The 24,004-nt window shown below is 39.8% G+C and overlaps 1 protein-coding gene across 3 annotated transcripts in view; it reads right to left on the bottom strand.

Annotated features, from left to right (window-relative positions):
- The window catches only part of EIF2AK4 (eukaryotic translation initiation factor 2 alpha kinase 4), a 54,982-nt gene that overhangs the window by 2,483 nt on the left and 28,495 nt on the right, over window positions 1–24,004 (bottom strand). For 2 of the 3 annotated variants that reach the window (XM_054972933.1, XM_054972934.1), the window contains 18 exons: window positions 22,349–22,428; window positions 20,502–20,603; window positions 19,843–19,893; window positions 19,002–19,238; window positions 18,319–18,394; window positions 17,298–17,419; window positions 16,073–16,122; window positions 15,264–15,432; window positions 13,912–14,028; window positions 9,044–9,109; window positions 8,116–8,286; window positions 7,173–7,307; window positions 6,978–7,085; window positions 6,131–6,259; window positions 4,649–4,735; window positions 3,721–3,833; window positions 532–590; window positions 133–230 (listed from right to left, as the gene is read on the bottom strand). In XM_054972933.1, coding sequence (XP_054828908.1) covers window positions 133–230; window positions 532–590; window positions 3,721–3,833; window positions 4,649–4,735; window positions 6,131–6,259; window positions 6,978–7,085; window positions 7,173–7,307; window positions 8,116–8,286; window positions 9,044–9,109; window positions 13,912–14,028; window positions 15,264–15,432; window positions 16,073–16,122; window positions 17,298–17,419; window positions 18,319–18,394; window positions 19,002–19,238; window positions 19,843–19,893; window positions 20,502–20,603; window positions 22,349–22,428 — 1,970 coding nt within the window. Of the gene's footprint in view, window positions 1–132; window positions 231–531; window positions 591–3,720; window positions 3,834–4,648; window positions 4,736–5,821; window positions 5,955–6,130; window positions 6,260–6,977; window positions 7,086–7,172; window positions 7,308–8,115; window positions 8,287–9,043; window positions 9,110–13,911; window positions 14,029–15,263; window positions 15,433–16,072; window positions 16,123–17,297; window positions 17,420–18,318; window positions 18,395–19,001; window positions 19,239–19,842; window positions 19,894–20,501; window positions 20,604–22,348; window positions 22,429–24,004 lie in introns of those variants that run through there. The other variant, XR_008596587.1, reaches the window with a different exon arrangement.

The following is a 24,004-nucleotide window of genomic DNA, read 5'->3' as shown; positions in this document are numbered from 1 at the left end:
CTGAGCACCCACTGAAACTCAGTAGGTTTATCCCATTGCTTTCCCCCCTGGGGCACGCAAGGTGCATCTGACGAGGGTTCATAACAAGCCAAAGTGCATAACAGAGATGGTGGGAAGCTACGTTTGTAATACCTGAATTTCACAACGCCGCCTAGCACTTGCAGACATTTTCTCTGGTGGAACTATGCTTACATTTGGGATAACTGCAGTTCCATGTGGTTCAAACACACCTAAGGCCCAAAAATTCAGCATTAAATATGTTTTTAGCATGCACACACACAAATACAGTAGTATGTTTTAAAAGCCCATCTGTAATATGCTGCTATCTAAAGCTACTGCTGGTTTCTTGTAAGGCTAAAGATGTATATAGAAAACAAGTAATGTGTTACCAAATTGAATTTTCTATTAAAAGATTTCTAAAATGAAAACAAATCTTTTTGGTACACAGCTTAACAAATGAAGTCTTTTACAGTTAGAAGCTCTGAAGTGAACATTATTGGATTATTGTACATTATAACACGGTTTACATACCAGAAGTATTAGAGAATGATCCCTTTGGATTTTGTACTGGCAAATTATCTGAGGTTTCTCTGAAATAAAGAAAAAGCAAATAGGTCATTCTAAAGATTTAAGTACTGCACTCTCTTCAGCATTAGATAAAACCAGGACTGGAATCCGAACATCTTAAAGCCTTATAAGTGCCTCATAGCAGGGCAGAATGAAATTAGGTTGGAGCTATAATAAAAACAACCACCACCACTGCCTTGAGCTTACATGCTGCTCTTCACAACAAATTACCACCACAGAATGGTTTACAAAGTCAATGTCATTATTATTCCCATAAACAGATACACTGTGAGCTCCGAGAAGATGTGACTGACCCAAGGTCACCCAGCTGGCTTCAAGTGGAGGAGTGAGGAATCAAACCTGGTTCTCCGGATTAGAGTCCTGCCACTCTGAGGATTCAGTAAATCTGTGCAAAGTATATATTAATATTATAAATATATATTTTGCACAGACATCATTATATCTTACATAATTATATAAGATATAATTAGTTGATAAATGATTACATCACTATACGAGAACTTTGGTATTTGCGCTTATTGTTAAATATATAGTTACTGAATTTAGCACAACCCAACTGGAATTTCTATGAGAAGAGCTTCATCACAGTGTGACAAACGGAGAATTATGCCTGGTATTGCTAACTACTACACATTTTCCAACTAGTGTGCTTTCAGCTATGTTAGTTTTAAAAAAATTATTACAGGAATGTGCTCATGAGCTGACAAGACAAATGTAGCTGCTTGAGGTCACCCCAAAATTCATTCACATGACAGCTCTCATGGTGTGATGAATTTATCTAGGTAAGCCAGAAGTAAGTATGGAACACAACAGCATTTCTGCCTGCAAAATGCAACTTTCTCAACTCCCTACTTTCCTGCTGCAGTCCTAAATACTCCCTGAAATGCTGTTCCTGGGCCAGAAGCATTTTGAACTATAGTGCGTGGGGAAAGGCGAGAAAACTCCGCAGGTGGATTTCCACTCCTTGGAAATGTTTCACACTGTGACTGATAAGCAGTAGTTCTAGTTCTGCCTCTCCTGAGAAACAGCCAATGAGAGCTGGCTAAACACTGGGCCAGTGACAGTTGTGGCTCGTTGGAAGGGAGTTACTGAAGGGATAAAGGTTTTGAGACTTGGCTGTTGACACCTGTTACAATACATAGTAACCGTTTCCTGCTTAACTCATTCACTCTTATGTTCTATGTTACACATAAAAGTTATTCTTTGTTCTGTTTTGACCCTGGCTGGCATGGAATTGTTGGCAGAAGGGAAATACAACACACGCAAAACTTAAAACACTGATCACAACAAACTGAGTTCTGTTTCTCTAATAGCTCTGGGCAGTAGAGGGAGCTCTCTGTCTGGTGGAGCTTCTGAGAATAGGAAAAAAAGGACCCTGTGTGGATTTGGGTCAGGTCTCTACAAAATAAATAGAGGTCAGACGGGGTGGGTTGTGACTACCTGTAACTGCTTGTGAAGCCCCAAACCTGTGAAGGGAGGTTTATGGTGGGTGGCAGTGTGGAAGGGGTTCACACAGGTCTACCAACCTAAGCGCCCCCCTCCCCTCCCCAATCAGTGCTTTTCCATCCTTCAAATCTAGGAGTTCCCTGAGTTTGTAGAAATGTCAATTGTAGCTGGGTTGGACCCGCTTTATGGATTTTTTTTATTCAAAGGAGGCCAGTCTGAGTATCTTCTGTTGCAGGCATCTTGCGTGAACATGGCCTGAGGAGGGAGTCTTTGGCATAGGACAAAGGGACCATGGTTTGCAGTCTGTGACCCTGAGCTGTCCCACTGGATCCAGGCTCAGCCCAGGAGTTAAGAGTTGCATTTTGTCCTTCTTTCTTTGTCTTAATTATGTTTTTTCTACTTTTTCTGAGTCCCCAGTGAGGAGAAAAGAAAATATATGAGGATTTTATAGAGCTAGTACACCCAGATATTTTTTTTTGCTAGCAAAATAGTTTTAATTTAGTGTGCACAGATACTATGGTATATTACTGGAAAACATTTTACTTAAGCTGATTATTCACAGAAGGATCTCACTGTGAACTTTTGTTTCCAACAAAATGTAAGTTGTAACAGCCTTCTCAAACCCCTTTCTCCTCCCCCATATTGGGAAGTCAAAGACCTTGAAGGACGTACTCCACACCTTTGATGGCATTCGTCTGATCCTTGCAGACTCAGTTAAGAGCCTCAGGGTTATACTGGATCTAGAGGTACTGTTAGAAAAGCAAGTTAAGGCAGCTGCAAGAAATGCTTTCTGCAACCTCAGTCTAGCCCGGAAGATGTCCTCTTACCATGAGACAGCCAATCTGGCCACCTGGATCCATGCCATGGTAACATCGTGGCTTGACTACTGTAATACATTGTACATAGGTCTCCCTCTAAGCTAACTTGGAGACTCCAGTTGGTGCTGAATGCTGCAGCCTGGTAATTATCGGGAGCTGGGAGAAGAATGAATATTACTCCTATAGTCACTCCATTGGCTCCCTATCAGTTACCAGGCCTAATTCAAGGTATTGGCTATCACATACAAAACTATTCATGGTTTTGGTCAGGCATACCTGTGGTACTGCCTCTCTCCCTATGTTATACCATGGCAGTTTTGCTCATCTGAACAGGGCCTTCTGCAGGTGTCATCCTGCACACAGGCAAAATCAGCAGCTGCTCATACCCACACGTTCTTTGTGGTGATCCCCACCTTACTGAATTGCCTACCTGAAGAAGTCAGAAAAGCTACCACTCTCCTACCTTTCCACAAATGTTTCAAAACTGAATTATTCAAGAGAGCTTTTTTACTCAAATAGGAGGCCTGTACTGTAAGGAAGTGGTCTCAGTGGGATGCATCAGGGACTTACCACTATGTGCTATTTGTTGCTTTGGGTATGATTCTACTGGGTAGTTCTAGGTGGTTTTTATGTTGTTTAATGTATCAGTCTTAGAATTGTTTATGCTCTTTTTCAGCAGTTCTCAAACTCTGTATAAGATTCTGCTGGTTTTAAATCTTTGCAAATTTGCCTTTATAGACCCTATTACATTGTTTATTAAGATGTCCTTGAAACTGACTGTACTAACACACACTGTATAATCTCACTGAGTCTAACAGAAAGGTGGACAAAAAAAATGAAGCCAATATATAAATAAAATAATGGCTACCTGTTACTTCTTTCATCACAGACTTTGTTTCTCAGTTTCTGGGCCACATGATCTACTAGATCAGTCTCCAAAATCCTTTTCTCAGTCTGCCTTTCCTTTTCAAACGATTTCACCTACAAAACACAGCAATTTCATGTTTGAATTATCCTGATCTAAAACTAAATAGTAATTAGTTGGGAAGGTAGGGGAAAGTATGACACAAAGCAGAAGAGAGTGCTCCCTTTTTCAAGGTAATCATCAGATGCCGTGATTGTGTCATTACTGCGACAGATGAAAGCCCAGTTTTAAATTTCTGAGAACAAGTGACTCCTTATATTGAAAGGGCCTGCAATTCCAATTTACTCCTCCAAAATTTCTCCCCAAGTGACAAAAGTATGGCTTAGATCCACTGGAGATTTCTGCAGATGAAAGTGACCTCTGTGCCTGGAGTGCAACTTCCCTGCCTTTCTCCTCCTGCTGCAGCCCAAAATGTCCCCCAAATACTGGTCCCGGGAGGAAGGAGGGGTCAGAGGTCTGCAGCAGAAGGGAGGAATTAGTAAAAATAGCTCCCCCCCGCCAGCCCCATCACACACAGAAAATCTCTGTGGGATCTAAGTCTATAATTTCTTCTGCGTGTGTAATGAATCAGTGCAAGCAAAAAAGAATTGCCTACTATGACTTTGTAAAACCTAGGCAGGATGAGTAATCTAGCACAGAAAAGGGAGAATGCCCAACCTGCAAAAACAAGGAAAAATACCTAGAGATTCAGAAAACAGCAGGGCAATGGAAGGCAGTCTTGCAGCTCTCTAGGCCTTTTTAAAAAATTAGATCAAGTTTTAACTAGGGAAAGAGCACTGAGGCAGCTGAGAATATGGGCAAACAGAGTGGGGGCACAGAAGAATGGATGGATGGAATACATACATTCAAGAAGACAACCTCCAAATTTTACCTTTACATGGTTTCCTTCTTTATCAGAGATAAGAGCTACACAGGTGATCCCCGAACATTGACAATATTCTTGTAATTCTTCTTGGGACTGAAAAGGATTACACAAACAGAACAGAAAACTTAGTATTTTCTCAAAGGGACTGGAAAGCCATTCATCTATCCCAATCTGGGAATGTGCCTAGATCTGTTCTCTGCTTGGTTAAATGGCAAGAGCAACACTCATGCAGAAGGCATCATATCTTTTCAAGCTTCAAAACTTGGCCTTTGTATAGGTAGGGCAAGACAGTAGCTAGATATAATTTAACAGCTGCAAGTAGATCAAATAAATCTGCACAACAAGGCTACCAGGGCTAGGGTAGAGATTTCCTCAAACCCAGGAAAACCTCCAGATTTGAAAAAAGAAATCTATTTAAATAGCAAGGGATAAGATTTTTTAAAATAACAGTACAGATATTGCACCCTCTTCTGCAAGTTCTTTCAAGGCAACCACCAACACCACCACAAGGCCCATGCCTTGCACAGACTGTACAGCTACTAAGTGTAGCATCCAGAGAGTGGAAGGGAAAGGGATTAAAGAAAACTGCCTGAAAGGAGAATGATTGACAGGCTGCTCCTTCCTCTCTGTGATTGGCCACTGAGAAGGTAACAACTGGTTGACAGATTTGTTAGAGGAGTTGAAGCTTGGAGTCTGACAAGCAGGGTCAGACTAGTAACCCTCTGTGTGAGTAAAAAGGAAAAGTTTGCCCTAACTGGAACAGCTTTAGGTTTCTGGAAAACTTTTACTTAAAGTATTTAAGTGTAAAAGCCAGCACTAATTTACAGAGACAAGATAGAACTGGGGGGGTGTTGTTGGCAGAGGAAGCAGGTAGTGAAAGGAGACTCCCCTTCAGCCAAGTGATCAGGGTTATGTCTTTTGGAAAAGAATAATTTCTACCCCATGTCTAAAAGGGGGTTTTGGCTTTGAGGAGGACCCTAGGTCTAGTGTAAAGGGAAAAGAGTGCTATATTGAAGTCAGAATACCTAAGCTATAAAGTGAAATCTCTAAATGTGGAACAAGAAGACCTTTAAATTACACCCAGAGACATGCTACCAGAGGTTACCCAACCACAGCAAGCAATCTTGACAGTTTTGGAAGGAAAATCTGCCTCACAGTGGGGGAGTGAGTGGGGCTTACATCATACTGGCCGACTGGTGTATAGTTTGTCGCTTTCTAAACTTTCTCTTCAGATGATCAAGGAAAAATGTTCTGGCCATTTTTAGTATGCCTTTCATGACAGCAAGGGAGACAATGCCCATATAGAAGAAATCTGTGATATGAGACAGAAAATCCAAATGGCACTTCCACTGGTGAGTTATAAACATATATAAGTTGCTGCAATTTAAAATGGTACTCTCCCTTACAAGACTTGCTGCCTCAAATGGGCTGCTTTATCTGTCTGTAGTTCTTAAACTGGGCTCCTGGGGCCAAGAAAATAAGAGTTACCTGTGACCAATCACACACTATTTCAGCTGCAATTCCTGCAGCCCAGAACTTCTGGACAATATTGATGGCTCTTGCCTTTGCCGTCTGGCCAATACTAACAACTAATAATTCACAGGGACTTGCTGTAATCTGTTGGGGGGAAAAGGAATATCAGGAAGAATATATATTGATTTTATGAAGTACTGCCTATCAATTCTGAAATTATTTAAACCCAGAATAATCAATCAATATTACTCTAGCAGTGATAAAGCATTTTTGGTATCTCAGTACTGTTCATAGCACTGCAGAGATTCAGTACAAGGACAGAAACACTCAGTGCTACATGAAAATTCTGTGTAGCCGATCAGTTTGAGGGAAAATAAAGATTAAAATACTGCAGTTTAGAGGGGCCAACTCAGATTTGTCTGATGCAAAACCTTAGAGCATTTCCTGAATCATTTTCTGAGAGTTGGAAGACCACTGTGAATGGTATGGGAGGAAGTGCAGAGGACCTTGGCAAAATCTGCCCCCCCCCCTTTCAGGTGGTTGAAGTGTTCTGTTCTTGTAGATGTGTAAGTGGGCTTATGTCACAACTGCTGTGAACTCACATGTGGCCTCTCAGTCCCAGCTCTCCAGCTGCATTGTAGAGTTAACAACAATGACTTTGGTTACCACTCTGAGTGAGCACTAATCTTTCTAGAAGAGAAGTATACAAACTATTTTTAACACACTATTTAGGACTCCTCTCACTATAGTTCTATAGCCATTCACTATATGTAATTTAGAGTGCTTGAAAACAAGGTTCACTCCTGCTAATCTGTGCTGTCCTTGACTATGTGCAAAACGTAAAGCACAAACACAAACGTACAGGTTCTTCCATGTTCAAAACTGCAGAACTTATTTTTTCTATAGCTATGCTGACTCCAACTGCTGAAGGAACCAGACCAACTGCTTGTGGTCCTCTGAACTGTGGAATCTAAGGAAAACAAGAAACTCAGTTACTTCACAGAAGTATTCATTATCAAACTCTTTTTTGTTTCAAACATTATAATGAAACACTCACCAGATGATCATATCTACCTCCAGCAGCAAGAATCTCAGTAATTATCCTTTGTCTGCGTTTAATATATGCAATAAACTGAAATATAATGCCGTTGTGCTGCTGCATTTTATAAACCAGTCCCAAGTTTATAGATACCTGCAAAATAACATACTTTTAATTCTCTTAGCTGCAAGCTGTAAGCAAACAGCAACACACACACATATATAGAAATGAGACAAGCAGCCCAAACTGCCAAGCATCAAAAATATTAATTTTTATATCAATTTTGTTTGTAGTGCATGGTCATCATTACAATAAAAGATCCCATTATGACCTTTTAAAATAAGTCTTTTTTAGGTGAGCAAATTCCTGAAATAAGATGCTTACTCAAGGTATAAAAAAGCCACACACCAAAACAGAGTTAAGCCTCCTTCGGCTTGCCCAAGGAACCTCTCACGTACTGCAAGGTGTTAACAGTCCTAAGCAAAACCTGGGCTTCCCCACTCATTGCAAGAGTTAATTAGCTTACAGTAACTAGGGGATAGTCTCTGTATTTTTCTCAATTTGGCCTGAATTTTACATAATTATATTTTATGCTTTACTTTTTACTTGGACCCTGCTCATTTGGCTTTTTTCATACCCCTATATCAACTGATTGCATAGTGAGGATCTGCATGGATCTGAAGAAATGGGATCCACACAAAATCTTCTGTTAGTCTTTATAGTGCCTACATGCTCCTCTTTGATCTGATCAAGCTGCTCAAGTCCAGAGTAAGACCTCTCAAAACTATGCAGCAGAAGCAGCAGCCCCAAGACCTCAGTATTACATATTTCACACAGTTAAGACCATTAGCAATTGCTTGTGTTTTTCATGTGGCATTTAATGCAGAAAGTGATCCAATACACAAGGAATATGAATCTATTGATATATAATCCACTTTGTTTCACTGACACACTTACAAACCTGAAGTTTAATGCCAAGTTTCTTTAATAGACTCATTGTTTCCTCTAGTTCTTTTATGCCAAGTTTCACCAGTGAGGAGATCCCTGTCTTTTGTTTTAACATTGTACTTAATATCTGGGTTAGGTCATGCAAATCCCCCTTCTGTTCAATAAATTTGTAGAGTCGACCAAGCTGAAAAGAAACACACACAAATCACTACAGCACAAGACTATGAAGTACTGCATGCTGACAGTTTGAACAAAAAGTGAAAATGTTTAGCTGCAAGATTGTGGCAAAGTTAATTTACATCAGGCAAAGATGTTTTGCTCCAATTATTAATGGAAGGATGGGGCACCTTCCTCAACTTGAAGTGTGTTTATTTAAAGAAAGCTAGTTATCCTTTTAATCACACCTGAAATAAATACAGTGAAATTGACAAAGGCCATGAAAATGGAACATTTGGCAGCCAGTAAAGCAAAAGTGGACAGTAAAGACCAAGGCAAAAAAAAAAAAAGCTATAGCATCTGCCACTTAATATGTTTCTTCATTTTCTGAAATACGACAGGACCAGTGGAAGCAGCAGAAACATCAGAAAGGAGGCAAAGGTTTCCCCGGGGCACACTATCTCATGTTCATGTGGTTTTAGAAGCCAACTGTAAGCCTGCAAGTACAGCTTTGACACAATTGTAAAACATCTGGTAATTCTTAGGCATTAAACAAGAATTGTTTGCTTATACAAGCTCTTTTTAATTCCAGTTGAGGTCAGCCCGTAATGATCAGTGATCAAGGAGCAGTGATACTGTGCCCTACTTGTTAATACAAGCAAATGTCTACTAAGTCTTAAGGGGAACACTTGCTCCCTCTTAAGCCCTATGGCAATGCTTAAGAAAACAAAGAGATCTAACACACAGTGGAACATAACCAGTAAACGAGGTGTCAGATTACTTACGTTGTTTGAAGACAAAGAAATATTGCAGAACTTGGCTTCTACTTCTCTTTTTGTTAGCTTTTCAGTCTGTATCAAAATACAATAGATTGTTTTACGTTTTTATTCCCAACTCACACACTTCCTTAGTACCCAGATCCTTAAATAACTTCTTCCTCATAATTAACTACATTTGTAGAAAGAAGAATATTGCAAGACTGACATAATGCCAAGTTCCTCTTTGTCTCTTAAAGACAATAGATTAGGCTTTCTTGCTACATAATACAAAAGACACTGCTCTTTTTAATGGAGTCTATTTCCAAAGAGAGCTGTACTTTATATACTTACCTTTGAATTTGTATTACTGTTTCTAGTCATGGAAAGATCTTTGTGAAGGTCTAAAACTTCTCAAAGCCAACAACAGGCCTGACTGCTTATCACCTAAGTGATCTGCAAGAGCAACTTTCTGTTCAATCCTGGAATAACACCATGCTGGCAAAGCAAAGCACGGCCCACGAGCATGACTCCATCTTCACTGAGCCCCTGCATACTGCATGACTCTCATAATGAGGTAGTAGTCCAAGTAAAGAACACAAAGGTTATCTTTGATTATGTTATTTATATGAAGTCTTCAATATTATATACTGATAGCTGTTGCTTTTCAGCTGTGTAATTTACAGTGCAATCCTAAGAAGAGGTACTCTAGTCAAAGCCCATTGACTCTTCTTAAGATTGCTGTTAGTCTGGCTTTAGTAGTAAGAGAGTTAACGTCATAGAAAATGGTCATGAATTTAAAGGTACTTGCTTATGATTCGTTGTGTCAGAATGTAGTTGCATATATGAATGTTTATTCCCACAAAAGACTACCCTTCGTTGACCTCTCCCATCCTTGGGACAGAATAAAGCCCTGTGGACCTAAAGAAGGCTGGGAGACATCTAGAACAATGCTAGTGGAACATGTATACTGAATCTGACAGACTGTGTTACAGCGCTCACTAGAAGACCTATGAAGCAGCAGTAACAACGGCAAAGAAGTGTTACTTACCTGCTATCATTGCATCTGCGAGTTCATAGCCACCCCAATTGTTTAAGGCATCTCGGCATCTATTGACCTCTAAGGGTCAAACTAGATGTGACGGCATCCTCGTGTCTGCCACAGGGATGTCACCATCATTTTAAAGCCCAAACAGCCATGCCCCTGACACCTGAAAAGGTGCAGCTGGGGGGCAGGGGCAAGAGCACCTCATCCCATTGTACCCTGGCAGCATTTTGAAATCACCCTTTTTAGGATTTTCAATGCTATCAACGTCCCTGTGGCAAACATGAGGATGCCATCGCATCTAGTTTGGCCCTAATTTTCTCAGGAACAGGAAATTAGTTGTGATGCCTTTGCAAAAAATTTTGCGGGCAAAGTCCCTTGAATATGCTCTAACTTGAATGCCAGTTACTGTTATGGATTCTGACAGGATCCTAGGATCTATGAAGGCCACCACTTGTGCTTTGGATCATTTTTCATCTTGGTTGCTGAAATCATGTAAGGAACACAAAATAAGTCATTGATCTCTGTTGATTTGAATATGTACCCGTATACACTGCTTGTGCTTCATGTTGTCTAATGTATGTTCTGTTTCAGCAATCCTTCAACCCTGTATTGGATCCTTGCTAATGCTATGTCTCTGTAAACTTGTATTCATCTACCCTATGACATTGTTTATGGAAATATCCTGGACACTGTATGGAAATGCCTGCCCTTGTCCTTGCTACTGATTGTACTAATCTCACACTATGTAATCCGCCTTGAGTCTCAGTGAGAAAGGCGGACTATAAATTACATAAATAAATAAATCTCTAATAATCTATCACTGACTCAAGGCACCTTTCCTAGGCCACTCAAAAAGGTGATCATCTGTTCCCTGCTTCAAAAACCATCCCTACAGAAATGTGATGTGGCCAATTATCACCCTGTCTCTACTTAGCACTTTCTGGGAAAGGTAATTGAAAGAGCAGTTGCGACCAACTCCAGAGGTCTTTTTGGATAACTCATGCACTCTGCATTGTGTTCAGTCTGGTTTCAGGCTGGGTTATGGAATGAGGTCAGCTCTGGTGGCTTTAGCTGATGACCTCTGTCTGAATGTAAACAAAAAACATCCTCTGTTTTGTTCCTAGTAGATTTGTCTGCTGCCTTTGACACAGTAGACCATGTTGGGAGGCAGAAGTAGGTATCAGGGAATGTGCTTTGGTTTTGTTCCTTACACACAGGACTCAAAAGATTGCTGATGAGGACCAGTTACTGTCACTGTGAGATTTATCCTGTGGGGTTCTACAAAGTGTGGTCTTATCCTCCATGCTATTTAATCTCTATGTGAAGCCTTTAGGAGAAATCATTTGCAACTATGGAACTGGATGCCATCAGTATGCCATGCCAATGACTCTGAGCTCTCTATATTTATTTATTTATGTCAACTTGAAAACTCCAGTTAGTGCAGAATGCTGAAGCAGGTTATTATGAGTAATTAGACAGTGGATGCATAGTACACCCATTCTGCAGTCAATCTATTGGCTACCCATTAATTACTGGGTTCAAGTCAAACTGTTGACCACCAGATATAAAGCCCTTCATGGACGTGGGCCCTCATATTTGCAGATATGAGGACTTTGTGGACTTGGGCCCTCATATCTCTCCTCCTATGACCCACCACAACAACTCTGTTAATCTAAACAGAGCTTTTTACAGGTGCTACCCTGCCAATGGGTAATAACAACTGCCCATACACATACATTCACTGCAGTGCCCCACCCTATAGAATGGCCTGTATGAGGTCAGAAAGGCTCCCAACTCTTCTGGCTTTCTGCAAACTATTTAAAACCGGACGGTATTTTTTTTTAAAGATATGGGGCTATAGTATAACACAATGATTCAAGAAGCTGTTTCAATAGAGAGAATAGATGCAGAGGAGTTAGCCGTGTTAGTCTGTGGTAGCAAAATCAAAAAGAGTCCAGTAGCACCTTTAAGACTAACCAATTTTATTGTAGCATAAGCTTTCGAGAATCACAGTTCTCTTTGTCAGATGCATGGTACAGAAACTGGTCAAATATAGAAGAGGAGGGGGGGGGGAGGGGAGGAGAGAGAAGATGCAATTAGGGGGGGAGGGGGAGGATGCAACCAAAACATTCCTTTGCTAGTAAATGTAAACATCTCCTTTTGTTGTGGAGATTAATTGGCTTGTGTGAGGCTTCAAAGGAGTTTGCCGTGTTGGTTTGTAGCAGCAAAAAAACCTGACCATCCAATTCCAATGTAGTATAAGCCTTCAATAACTACAGCTCTCCCCGTCAGATGCATCTGACAAAGAGAACTGTGGTCCCCGGAACCTGGCATGGGCTTCCGGGGACCACAGTTCTCTTTGTCAGATGCATCTGACGGGGAGAGCTGTGGTTATCGAAGGCTTATACTACATTGGAATTGGATGGTCAGGTTGTTTTGCTGCTACAAACCAACACGGCAAACTCCTTTGAAGCCTCACACAAGCCAATTAATCTCCACACCAAAAGGAGATGTTTACATTTACTAGCAAAGGAATGTTTTGGTTGCAGCCTCCCTCTCCCCCCCCTAATTGCATCTTCTCTCTCCTCCCCTCCTCCTCTTCTATATTTGACCAGTTTCTGTACCATGCATCTGACGAAGAGAACTTGATTCTCGAAAGCTTATGCTACAATAAAATTGGTTAGTCTTAAAGGTGCTACTGGACTCTTTTTAATAGAGAGAATGGGACTGTGAACTATATTAATATGTTTTATCCATTGTTGTGTATTTTTATCTTGATCTCACACTATTTCTACTTATCTAATACCCTTTCTTGCATTGTTTAATATGTCATGTTTAATACTTATGCCTTGTTTTAGATCTCTGAAAGTCTAGTTATAAATAATACATGCCTATTATATATCTCATCATCCTATTGATTGAACTAACTTATATTATGTAATCCAGCCTGAGTCAGTGAGAAATATGGACTATAAATGACAAATAAAATTAAAGCATTGCAATATGAACAAGCAGCATTAGCACCCAGATGTTCATCCAATTTACAGCTGCATGTCTTGACCTGCAAGTGATATGTATTAAACAGCCAACACGATACAATGGGAGAGTGCTGAACTACAGTTTGCCAGACCCAGGGTCCCTACTCTGCTGTGAAGCTCACTGGATGATCTTTAGCCTGTCAGTTTCTCTCTCAGCCTAACAATCATAAGATTATTGTGGGGACAAAATAAGCAGGGGAGACCAACATATCCTGCCCTGGGCTCCTTGAGAAAGGCCAATATACAAATGTACTAAATAAATAAATTATCCATATTAGGACAAGTATGGTCATTTCCACATGTTGTTAAAGCAACAGGCTACTTGCTCAATGCAGGCGTGTTTTTTTGTTATAGATTCCAGATGCCTCCGATTTCAAAGTGGAAGCAGGCAGTTTGTCTTTCGTCTGATCAGCGTCTTTTCTGAGACCGGGATTTCCCGCTCTTTCCTGTGCCGGGTCAAGGATGCTGATCAGACGAAAGACAAACTGCCTGCTTCCACTTTGAAATCAGAGGCATCTGGAATCTGTAACAAAAAAACGCCTGCATTGAGCAAGTAGCCCCGTTGCTTTAACAACATGTGGAAACGGCCCATGCCTAACCGCTGCAACACAGCCCAAGTGCCTTTGACTGTTCGACTCAGTATTCAACATATATTTGTTCTGTTCTTTTTTGCAGCCCAGGTAAAACAGTTGCTCATGTATTTGTCAAGCCTCTAAGTGTGGGAAACGCCTTCCTACAGTTATATTTATGCCTTTTTTCTCTCTGCAACCAATAAAATATTGTTACAGCTGTAGAGCAAATGAATGTCTTACCACAGCATCATACAGAATGATGTATACTTGGTTGAGTTTATCTTCAGGTATCCCACAATGCAGAAGGATAGCTTTCAATAAAGCTGTGTGATTTAAGAAGATACTATAGTTTCGTTCCTGAAATGAAGAGTCAAGATTTCAAGATTAAGACTGATTTGAGGTTTCGAAATCAACAATTCTCTTTTCTAAATTTTACCACTTCTAATAGATACAACCCGTATTATGACACTCACTGTGTTGGGAAACATAATTGTACATTAAACATTGCACATTAAACATTCTAGCAACACAGAGCTTGGATAACACTGGCATGATCCAAAGAGCCACAACCAATTTCGATGAGCCTAAGGGGCTTAGTTTTCTTCACATGCATGGTAAATCAGGGTAGTTTCAAAAATAGGCATAGAGGCCTGAAATAGTGCATGTGTCTAAGCAACTCCTCAGATCTCAAACAAGCACTTGTGATAACAGTAAGGGCTTTTATCCAACAAACTGCCAGCAGAAAGCACACGCATTCCTCTTTTCTCTAACAGACTCTGCAACCTTCCCTATGACCCACATGGCTCAAGAAATAATTGGTTTAGGATACTGCTGAAAATTTCCATTAATGGAATTCTTCCATCTGCAGGATGTGACTTCAATGTTTCCTGCCCATTGCAACCCCAAATGCCCCCAGTGGGAGACAGGGAACCCCCACAAATAGCACAAAAGGTGTATTGGACATCTGCAACAGGCAAGGGGAAACTGGTAAAAATTGCTCCCTCTTTCATCTGTAGAAATCTTCCCATAGAATACAACCAAATGTCCCACGGGTCGAAGGAACTTGGGGGGGGGGGGACTTCAGTGAAATGTGGGTTCCACTGGCAATTCCTTGGATACAAGGAATTATCTTTCAAAATATATTTATAGTGAAGGTTCAATCTAAATCTTCAGATGAAAATGAAGTGAATGTTTAATAATTACTCTCTGCTGAATCACGGCAATTTGTTCTTGACCATTTGTACAATTATAATTTCCCAGCTATCTAATATAGTTACCAATGTTAGCAATGTCACTTCTGTCCTTCAGAAATAACGTTCTTATTTATTATTTTATCTTAATTATAGGGAATCCAAAATCTTCCCTTAGTATACCAAAAGGTGAAAGAGTCTGTCACCATATGCCCCAACCGGATTTTTTTTTTTGCAAAAACCAAAATCTGTTAAATAGGTGAAGAATATTCAAAAAGCACTGACAGGGTTTTGGACATTCCTATTACTGCCCATAAAGATAGTTGGGATAGCATTAAAAGGTTGGTCCTTTAAAAGAAAATCTCAAGCATGTTGTAAGGGATGAGATGATAAAATACCAACCTGAAGTACAGGAAATTCTTGGATGATTTCAGAAATTGTGTAGATTGTTTCTGCAATAGGTAAAAAACTGTTGCCAGCAGGAGTGATGATATCAAATGCACATTCTAAGAGTTCTCTTGGGTGACAACGGTCTAATTTCCGAGGCCTGAAAACCCGCTCAATGCAGTATCTACAGAAGGAAAATATAACATATGAATCTGTCTTCTATGAGCTACATATTGGCCACCCAGTTCCTGTCTACAGAGGGGTGTTCCTTTTTTCAGAATTTTTGAGGAAAACTGAAATACACACAATAGTTCCATGCTTTTTAAACTTACGGCTTTCCATGCCTCCACAGCCACTGGGAACAGTTTTCCAAGAACTCAGCCCTGATGCTGAGATTCCTTTTATAACTAGATATGCTAGGAATTGAGTTTGGGGCTTGCAATGTGTAAATCACACTCGGGGAGGAGTCATGGGACTCAGTAGTAGAGCTCCTGCTTTGTATGATGTAAGTTCCGGGTTCAGTCCCTGAAATCTCCAGCTAAAAGGATCAAGGTAGAAGGTGAGGTGAAAGACCTTGACCTGAGACACTGGACAGCCACTACCAGTCAGAGTAGACAATACTGACCCCAACAGACCAATGGTCTGTATAAGGCAGCTTCCTGTGCTCAGTTGTTATGCTGAGAATGGCTTGTTGACCACAGAGGTAACTTGCTTATTCCTCCACTCCACCTATATAAGAAACCCTGTTTTATTTTTTAAAAATACAAAATTTACACACAGAAATAATCTGTTTTTGAAGAAGGAATCATTAGCTAGTCTCTTACCTTTTCAAGTTCGTTATATTATTTCTAGCTACAAATCTTGCAAAAGGAATCTGAAAAGTTAAAAGATAAGAAAGCAGAGTATATATTCAAAAATTATGAAATCCAATTTTAAAAGTGATTTTGCAATGTATGCACAACTTCATACAACAGAGAAAGTTGGATAGGCCATTATATAATAAGGATGTTCATTTTTACGGGACTTAATGCTTTTCATATACTGTGGCAAAGTTCATCGTAAGCACTAACTGTCAAAATGGTTAACAGTTTGTTCTCAAAATATCTAGTATTTTTTCCCACCAGAAAGGTATGCATAAGGACTTAGAAACAGCCATTCATTCCAATTTAAAGTCGTTGGGTTGGATCCAAAGAAGCATTTGTGACACAGGTCTTTCCTGCCTCCCTCTCTCTTCTGAAGTTCTTCACAGACACTTGAAAAGGTGCTCCGGAAAGCCACCCATTAAAATTTTTATTATGGCGAGGAGCCTCAGAAGCAGGAAGTATTCCCTCTGGAGCTCTAAGAAGGCCTGCACTTCTGGATCCAATTCACTGATTTTAGCCCTTGTGAAATTCTTCACCAATCACTGTTTCATAGTTGGACAGTGGATTAATTGAACCTTTACATCTAGTAAAATCTTGAAATTACTCCTATTATGATTAATGAAATCCAATGTTAATTTTTTAGAATCAGTGGCTAAAATTATTACACACTAATTAAATAATAAGAGGAAAAAGTAATGCAAAACAACTCTTTAAGTATCAGAAATTAAAATGTTATAACGCATCTTTCAAGCAGATGCTTTTTTGATATTGATAAAAAATGAAGCTGGTTTATTTTGAGAATGTCTATCTTCTGGTTACACTGAGCAAGTCTCAAAAGTGAGACACTCCTTCCCTAATGTGTACACCTTCTACACACTGGGATTGGGGTGGGGGAGGATTGCAACCAACTATATGAATTTTTAGATGATATAGTTTTGGGGGAGACTATCACACAGGCTCTTGTACATCTGAATCAATGAACTTTCAATCAATTGTAGCACCTGCATCTGATGAAGAGAACTGTGATTCTCGAAAGCTTATGCTACAATAAAATTGGTTAGTCTTAAAGGTGCTACTGGACTCTTTTTGATTTTGCTACTACAGACTAACACGGCTAACTCCTCTGGATCTACGGCAAAGATGGGACAAAGACCCCAACGTCCACGAAGGCCCCGGTAGTACTCACCCTGAGATCATAAGGAAGCATCACCAGCATGCCACTATGATCCATCAAACATGAAGCTTCATTGTGTTCATACAGCTTTTTATTCCTAGGCATGAGCAGGGGAGTGTGCAACTTGATAGCTCCTGTTTAATAATATTAATTCAATTTTTTAAAAAAGGATTTTTTTTTAAAAGACACTTTTGGAAAATTAATTTTCTTCACTTAAGAGTTGGAAGGTGTATCAGAATTCATCTAGGCTATTTCCTGCTCAATGCAGAAATATGCAACTACAGCACGTCCCACAGCCCTCCCTCTCAAGCACTGCCCCTGTCCTGAGCGCTTGAAAAAGAGGCCTCTCTTATTCAATTTCAACATGATTATTCATGGAAGGTCCAGTTCATTTAGCATTTAATAAACTTTTCCAATTCCCTTTCAGCAGAATTTCCAGTAAGTTCTCTCTTTCAAGTCCCAATGAAATGAATAGCATGCATAACACAGCCTTCCATTTCAAAGAGTTTGCACAGGAGAACTCCTCAATGAACTACACTCACAAAAATGTTAAAAATAGGTGAAATTTAGAGCATGTGTCAGAATAGACCAGCAGGTCACACACCGTCTGTATCTCTGCAGTGCCAGAGGAAGGTACTAGCTGAGATAGATCTTCCCACCTTACTCTTTCCCTCCTAGCCACATGCGAGGTTTCAAACAGTGATGCAGAGTGGGTTAGGTCACCCTCCTGCATGTTCCACCAACAGTTAACTTCAGTGCAGAGGTTCTCCTGATGGAACAGGCAGAAAGGTACGATTTGATTTACTCTTTCTTCTTTAATGTAGCCACTATAGGACTATTTGATTATTCTTAGTCAGATAAGTTGAATTATTCATAACAGTTGGTTTGACAGATACCAAATTAAAAGGGCAAGATGAAAAGGAACCAATGTCAGTGTAAACCCACAGTTCTACTTTATTATGGGTGGGAAACAGTTCAAATGCTCATTTTATTCTAAAAAAGGAATTAAATAGAGTTGAATAAACATACGTACCATGTCTTTTAAAGATCCGGCTAACTGTCTCACATACATGTTGTTGAATCTTGGCTGACCGAACTGAAAAACTACCCTAAAATCAATTGTCAGGGAGCATTAATAACATATAATTCCTACTCAACATCTAGACCACAAGCATTTAGCAGCAGAACAGTCACATCACCACATTCTAAGCAAACATTATATATTTTCTAGCTGCTAAATATAAAGCATAAAAATAGTTGAACAGATATCATCTTTTTTGTAAATATTTGAAACATCAATTTAAGCTGCAAGTTCTCCTTTTTATGTTATTTACAGCTTGAGTCTTATAGTATTCTTGGCAATCAGATACTTTGGCTCAGGGATATGGTACTTGTGCCCACTGGTGCACCAGGAGTGAAATTCCAAGGGATTACTTCCAAGGGAGCACAGGAAAAAATACATCTCTGTCAATAAGGAAGTTCTATTTCACTTTCAAAACATAATTTTTTTTGCCAATACTGCTGCTAAAAATAATAGCTGTACCCCAAAGTCTACTTTCCACAGCTCTCACTTGTGCATTAAGATATTACATCAGAAGCCTTTATAGGGCAATCCAGATTGTAACATGCATCAATTAAACCAGGAACACCTAGTTGCATTATAAAACACAGTCTAGCAGCTACGACTTTCTTTGGGAAGATTAATTTGAAACAAACCTTAAGAATATCACTATCATAGGCATAATCTATGGCAGGAGAAATACGCTGCGAGAATATCTGTCCCATCATTGTTCGGTAAGCTTTCCCATCAACATTTGCTAAAGTGTGATGAAGCACTTCATGAAGTTCAGACTCCTCCATCTGTGGGGGTGGAAGGTGTTCACTTTTTAAAAGCTCCATAGCAGTTGGACGTTTTGAAGGATCATGATTCAACAACCAGGTCACAACCAGTTTCTAAAAAGTAAACCAAAATATGTTTTAATTTAAATCCACAAATAGATTTTTAAAAATAGGGGGGGGGGAGGATTAAAAGCTTGCCTTTCCTCTTAGAAGTCCAGGGTGGCAATAGCTGGTTTCTCTCTCCTCTATTTGAACCTCTTAATAGGTAGATTAGGGAAAGAGAATGGAGGTGGGGGAATGTCTCCCTGTCTCTGGATCCAAGCCACTAGCCTTCCATGTTTGCTAAAGTGTGAAATTCAGATTCCTCCATTCAGGGAAGTAGAGTCTGTAAGTAACTAAGCAAGCTGTCAGCAATTTTAGGCTAACATTAATATACCACAGGTGGCATATTATTTAAAGCACAGGATACATTTATCTTTCAGAACTATGCCAATGAACTCCACAGGCTCTTATTCCCCATGAGAGCATTCAAATGTGTCTCAGAAAATGCACTTCAATGTCAGTAATGTATTACTTTTCCCTTTCTGAATTTTCCCCCTTTTGTTCAAGTGTCATACTGTAATTGCTTGGGTATGTATTATTAGTCTGAAAAGAGGATAGAAAATAATGATTAATTTTAGGACCCAATACAGTAATTACTAAGCAGCATTAAGAATACCTGTTTTGCATATTTCACTTCATCAAAGTCTTCTGGAAATACAATAGAGGGCTGAGAAATAAAGTGCAATACATTCAGTCATGTATAAAGGACATGCATACAATAATTATTAAAAGACTACCACATACGTTATTTAAATTACCAGCAGCATTTGCAGGAGCCATTATTCCTTTATGGCTTTTTGCATCACCACACTAATCAATGTAGAATCTGTGTGTGATGCAGAGCAATTGTGCACTGGTCATGCAATGGCATAAACATAATGCCATATCAAGAACTGTGCTATTATAAATACTTATATAGTTTTTTTGACAAGTGAAAACAGGAAAAGTGGGGGATAAATGGAGTAGCTCCCTTCCTTCTTGCCTCACTTCAGCTCAAACTGGGTAGCTTACTTTTTTCCAAAATAATTTACATGTAATATCACAGAGTATAATATCTGTTTTAAGACTCTGACCATACGACATAACTAATAATTCCTGGAAAGGGACATTAAGAAGATCTGATCTGGAAATATTTGTTTTGAATGCTAAAGTACTATAATGGGTTTAATGATGGATGCACAGAAAAACCTATGCAAGGAACAAGCAATGGTTTTGCTATCTGGATAGTTATGAGGAGGTTCTCTTTGTTATTGAACAGGAAACTTTTATACATACAAGCCTCAACTGACTGAGGACAAAGATCCTTTCTGATGCAGTGTTGACTGGATGGTAGGACATCTCAAAGAATATTATACCCAAACTGAAAAGGTCCACTTTCTAGGAGAGAAAGAAAATGTAATTCCAAGAGATACACAAAGATCTTTAATGCCAACCTTGTCTCCTAACTTTACTGCTCAGACTAAACTTTTTGTGCTTCAAGTCCCAGAATCTATCCTTCAGCTGATTATCTGATTTCAGCCCCATAAAAATAACCTTGAAGAAACATATTAATATTTTTAATGCTTTGTCAAAGCTTTGTATTGTAAGAATACTGTTTTTGCAATAACACAGGATTTGAGCAACACTTTGCAAGCAAAATACAAACAGTTCTTGGAGTCTAAAGAATGGGGCCATATCCCACAAGTCCCTTCAATTTATTTATTTAAAGCATTTCAGTGCTGCCTTTCCACTCAAACAGAGACCCCAAGGCTACAAAATCAAACATTAAAACATTTAAAATATTTTAAAATAATTTTATATATACAATACCTTGATTTGGCTAGCCTAATATCATCAGATCTTGGAAACTAAACAGGGTCAGCCCTGGTTAGTATTTGAACGGGAGACTCACAAAGAAATCTGGGGTTGTAGAGGCAGGCCACTTCTATTTGTTTCTTGATTTGAAAACCTTATTAGGGGGTGGGCTCCATAAGTTGGCTGCAGCTTGATGGCACTTTACACACACTTATATAATTCAATTAAATCATATAAATAGACATACACCCCAAATACACTGTCTCTCCCATTACATCCCCTGTAGGGTGTTGCGCTCAGCGGACAAGCAACTCCTGGTGGTCCCTGGCCAGAGGGACATTCGTCTGGCCTTAACTAGGGCCAGGGCTTTTTATGCCCTCGCCCCAGCCTGGTGGAACGCTCTCCCGCTGGAGATTTGGGCTCTGCTGGACCTACTACAGTTTCATAGGGGCTGTAAAACGGAGATGTTCCATCTGGCTGAGGACCAGCGGGTGTCCCCCCTCACTCCATCTAAGACCACCATCTCTTCTGTGACCGCCCTCAGCCATGTATTTTGCCCATATGTTATGGCTTATATGCAGGTTTCTGATTATTTATCTAAAGTAGCCCATGTATAAGGTGCTTGGACTATTTTAATGACTGTTTTAAGATTGCTGTTGATTTTATAGTTGATGATTAATTTACTGTATTTTATGGATGATGTGAGCTGCCCTGAGCTCATTTGTGGAGAGTGTGGGGTATAAATAAAAAGTAAATAAATAAAACCAGGGAACAGGCCAGCAACAGTTGACACTTCCCAAATGTTTTACATAGATGTTGAAAAGCATGGGAGATAGATGGAACCTTGACAAAACCTGTAGGCCAGAGCAGCAGTCTCCCAGCACCACATTTAGAAACCTACCCTCTAGGTAGGACTGGAACCACTACAGAACAGTGCCCACCCACCCACCCTCAGTCCCAATCCCAAAAGGCAGTCCTTAAGGATATCATGATCAAGGGTATCAAATGCCACTAAGAGGGCGAGTATTAACAGGGTCACACTCCCCCTCACCATTTTCTAGCACATGTCATCCACCAGGGTAACCAAGGCCATTTCAGTCCCATAACCCAGGTCTGAATCCAGATTGGGATGGATCCAAACAATCTGCCTCATTCAGGAATCCCTGAAGTTGGCCCATCCACCACTTGTTCAGTCAAGAATGGTACAATTCAGATGGGATGATAGTTATACAATATACCACCCTTAGCTTAGCAGTAGCATACAACCCATGATCTTTTTAGGAAGATGAACACAATGCTATTCTCTGAAAGAAATATACATTTGTTACCTGATTATATGTAGACTTAGTATTTCCTTGGACCTCTGGACTCACATAAAGAGCAGTCCCAACCATACCTGTTAAATTTCCTGTAAGGGTGAATCTGAATTACCAACTACTTCCAAGAAACAATATGAAAATGCAAAAAGAAAATCATTCTTGGGCTTTTGTTAAATTGAAGAAAAAACAAGCTAACATGGTTAGTTTTTGAAAGGTACTTGCCCAAATGCTCATATCAGGACGTACTTTTCTTATCTCATTCACTTCATATTTCAAGCAATTAAGATTAATTGTTTGGCTCTCTCATGAGGAATCAGAACTTTACTAATCGTTACTCCATGTTCTTTTAAAGTTCAAGAAACATGCTGTAGGATTCTTTTAACACTGTCTCCAACATCGCTTTCTCTACTCAGGAGTCTCAGAACACTTTTGTTAATGCTGGGTGAAGATGTTGCTTTCCCTCATAGACCTTTGAGGCAGCACTAAATATTCTGACAACAGCCTCTTTGTCCAGGTTTTGAAGAAAAGTCAGAATTTTTACCAAAAAGGTTGAAATAAGTGATGTCAACAGCCTGCTCAAGACTCTGGTTCTTCCTGAGAAGGAGTAAAATATTCCAGACTGAACTTTATTTGGAGAACGTGTATGACAGAATCCCTAGATTCAACATGGCTCAAGCGTGCACCTAAAGTGTATGGACTTTTGGACCCCTTGATCCTTTTTTGACAAAGGACAACCAGCTTGGATCAGATTTCATTTTTGTCATGGAAATGCAGAGCTAATAATATGGTGGGACCATTGTGTAATAATTCTGATTGGTAGCAATAGTGTCTGACACCAAAGACAGAGCTTTACTTGGGATTGGTTAGATCTGATAATCAGTCTCATAGACGAGGCTGGCTTCAGTCAGATTCCTTTGCCCATAAATATATGGGAGTTCTGGACTTTTCTTTGTCTCTATTTTGGAACATCTGGGGTATGCAAGACTAGTGGACCAGGGCTTAAGGGCTCCCCAACTATCTTGATACCACAAGAAACTCTGTACATGCTCTGAGGAACATGCTACAACCCAGGTAAGATATTCTTAGCTGAGTTAAACCAACATTATTGCTTTTATTTGACTCTGTGCTGTGTGATAGTGTGCTCTTCCCTGTGTTTTGTGTTTTGTCCCCTTTTCTACTCCTTTGAATCCACCCACCATTTCCCCTTTTCTATAATAAATCATTTTATTGTGAAGACATTTTTGGCTGCTTTACTACAATACATTTCTCTGGGAAATGTCTATGAATCTTTTCCCTACATGCCAGATCACCTGGCCGCTTCACAGTTTGCTACAAGGTATTTTCCAGAGTTTCCACTCTGTTTCTTTGTTATTTTGCTAGGACTGAACTGGAGGGGCACCTTCTCAGCAAGCCAGTCTAGATGTTCTCAAGAGGTGCCTGAGTTGCAGCAGCTGATTACCACAGTGCTTTCCAGGCAAACCTTGGTCTAAGGCAATTCCCAAAAGTCGTATTCCCCCTCTCCTAACCATAACAAGGGGTCTATTTAAAACACACACACACAGCTGCAGGGAAGGCAAGTTTTCCTACAGTGAGGTATAGTTCCCATCTCAAAATTTAGGACAATGGGACCAAGTTGGACAATATTGAACTGTCTGGCCTTCCCAC

The sequence above is a fragment of the Eublepharis macularius genome, chromosome 2 (genome assembly GCF_028583425.1).
Source record: "Eublepharis macularius isolate TG4126 chromosome 2, MPM_Emac_v1.0, whole genome shotgun sequence".
Classification (NCBI taxonomy): domain Eukaryota; kingdom Metazoa; phylum Chordata; class Lepidosauria; order Squamata; family Eublepharidae; genus Eublepharis; species Eublepharis macularius.
The sequence above is the reverse complement of the archived record's forward strand: the minus strand, read 5'-3'. Positions and strand labels throughout refer to the sequence as shown.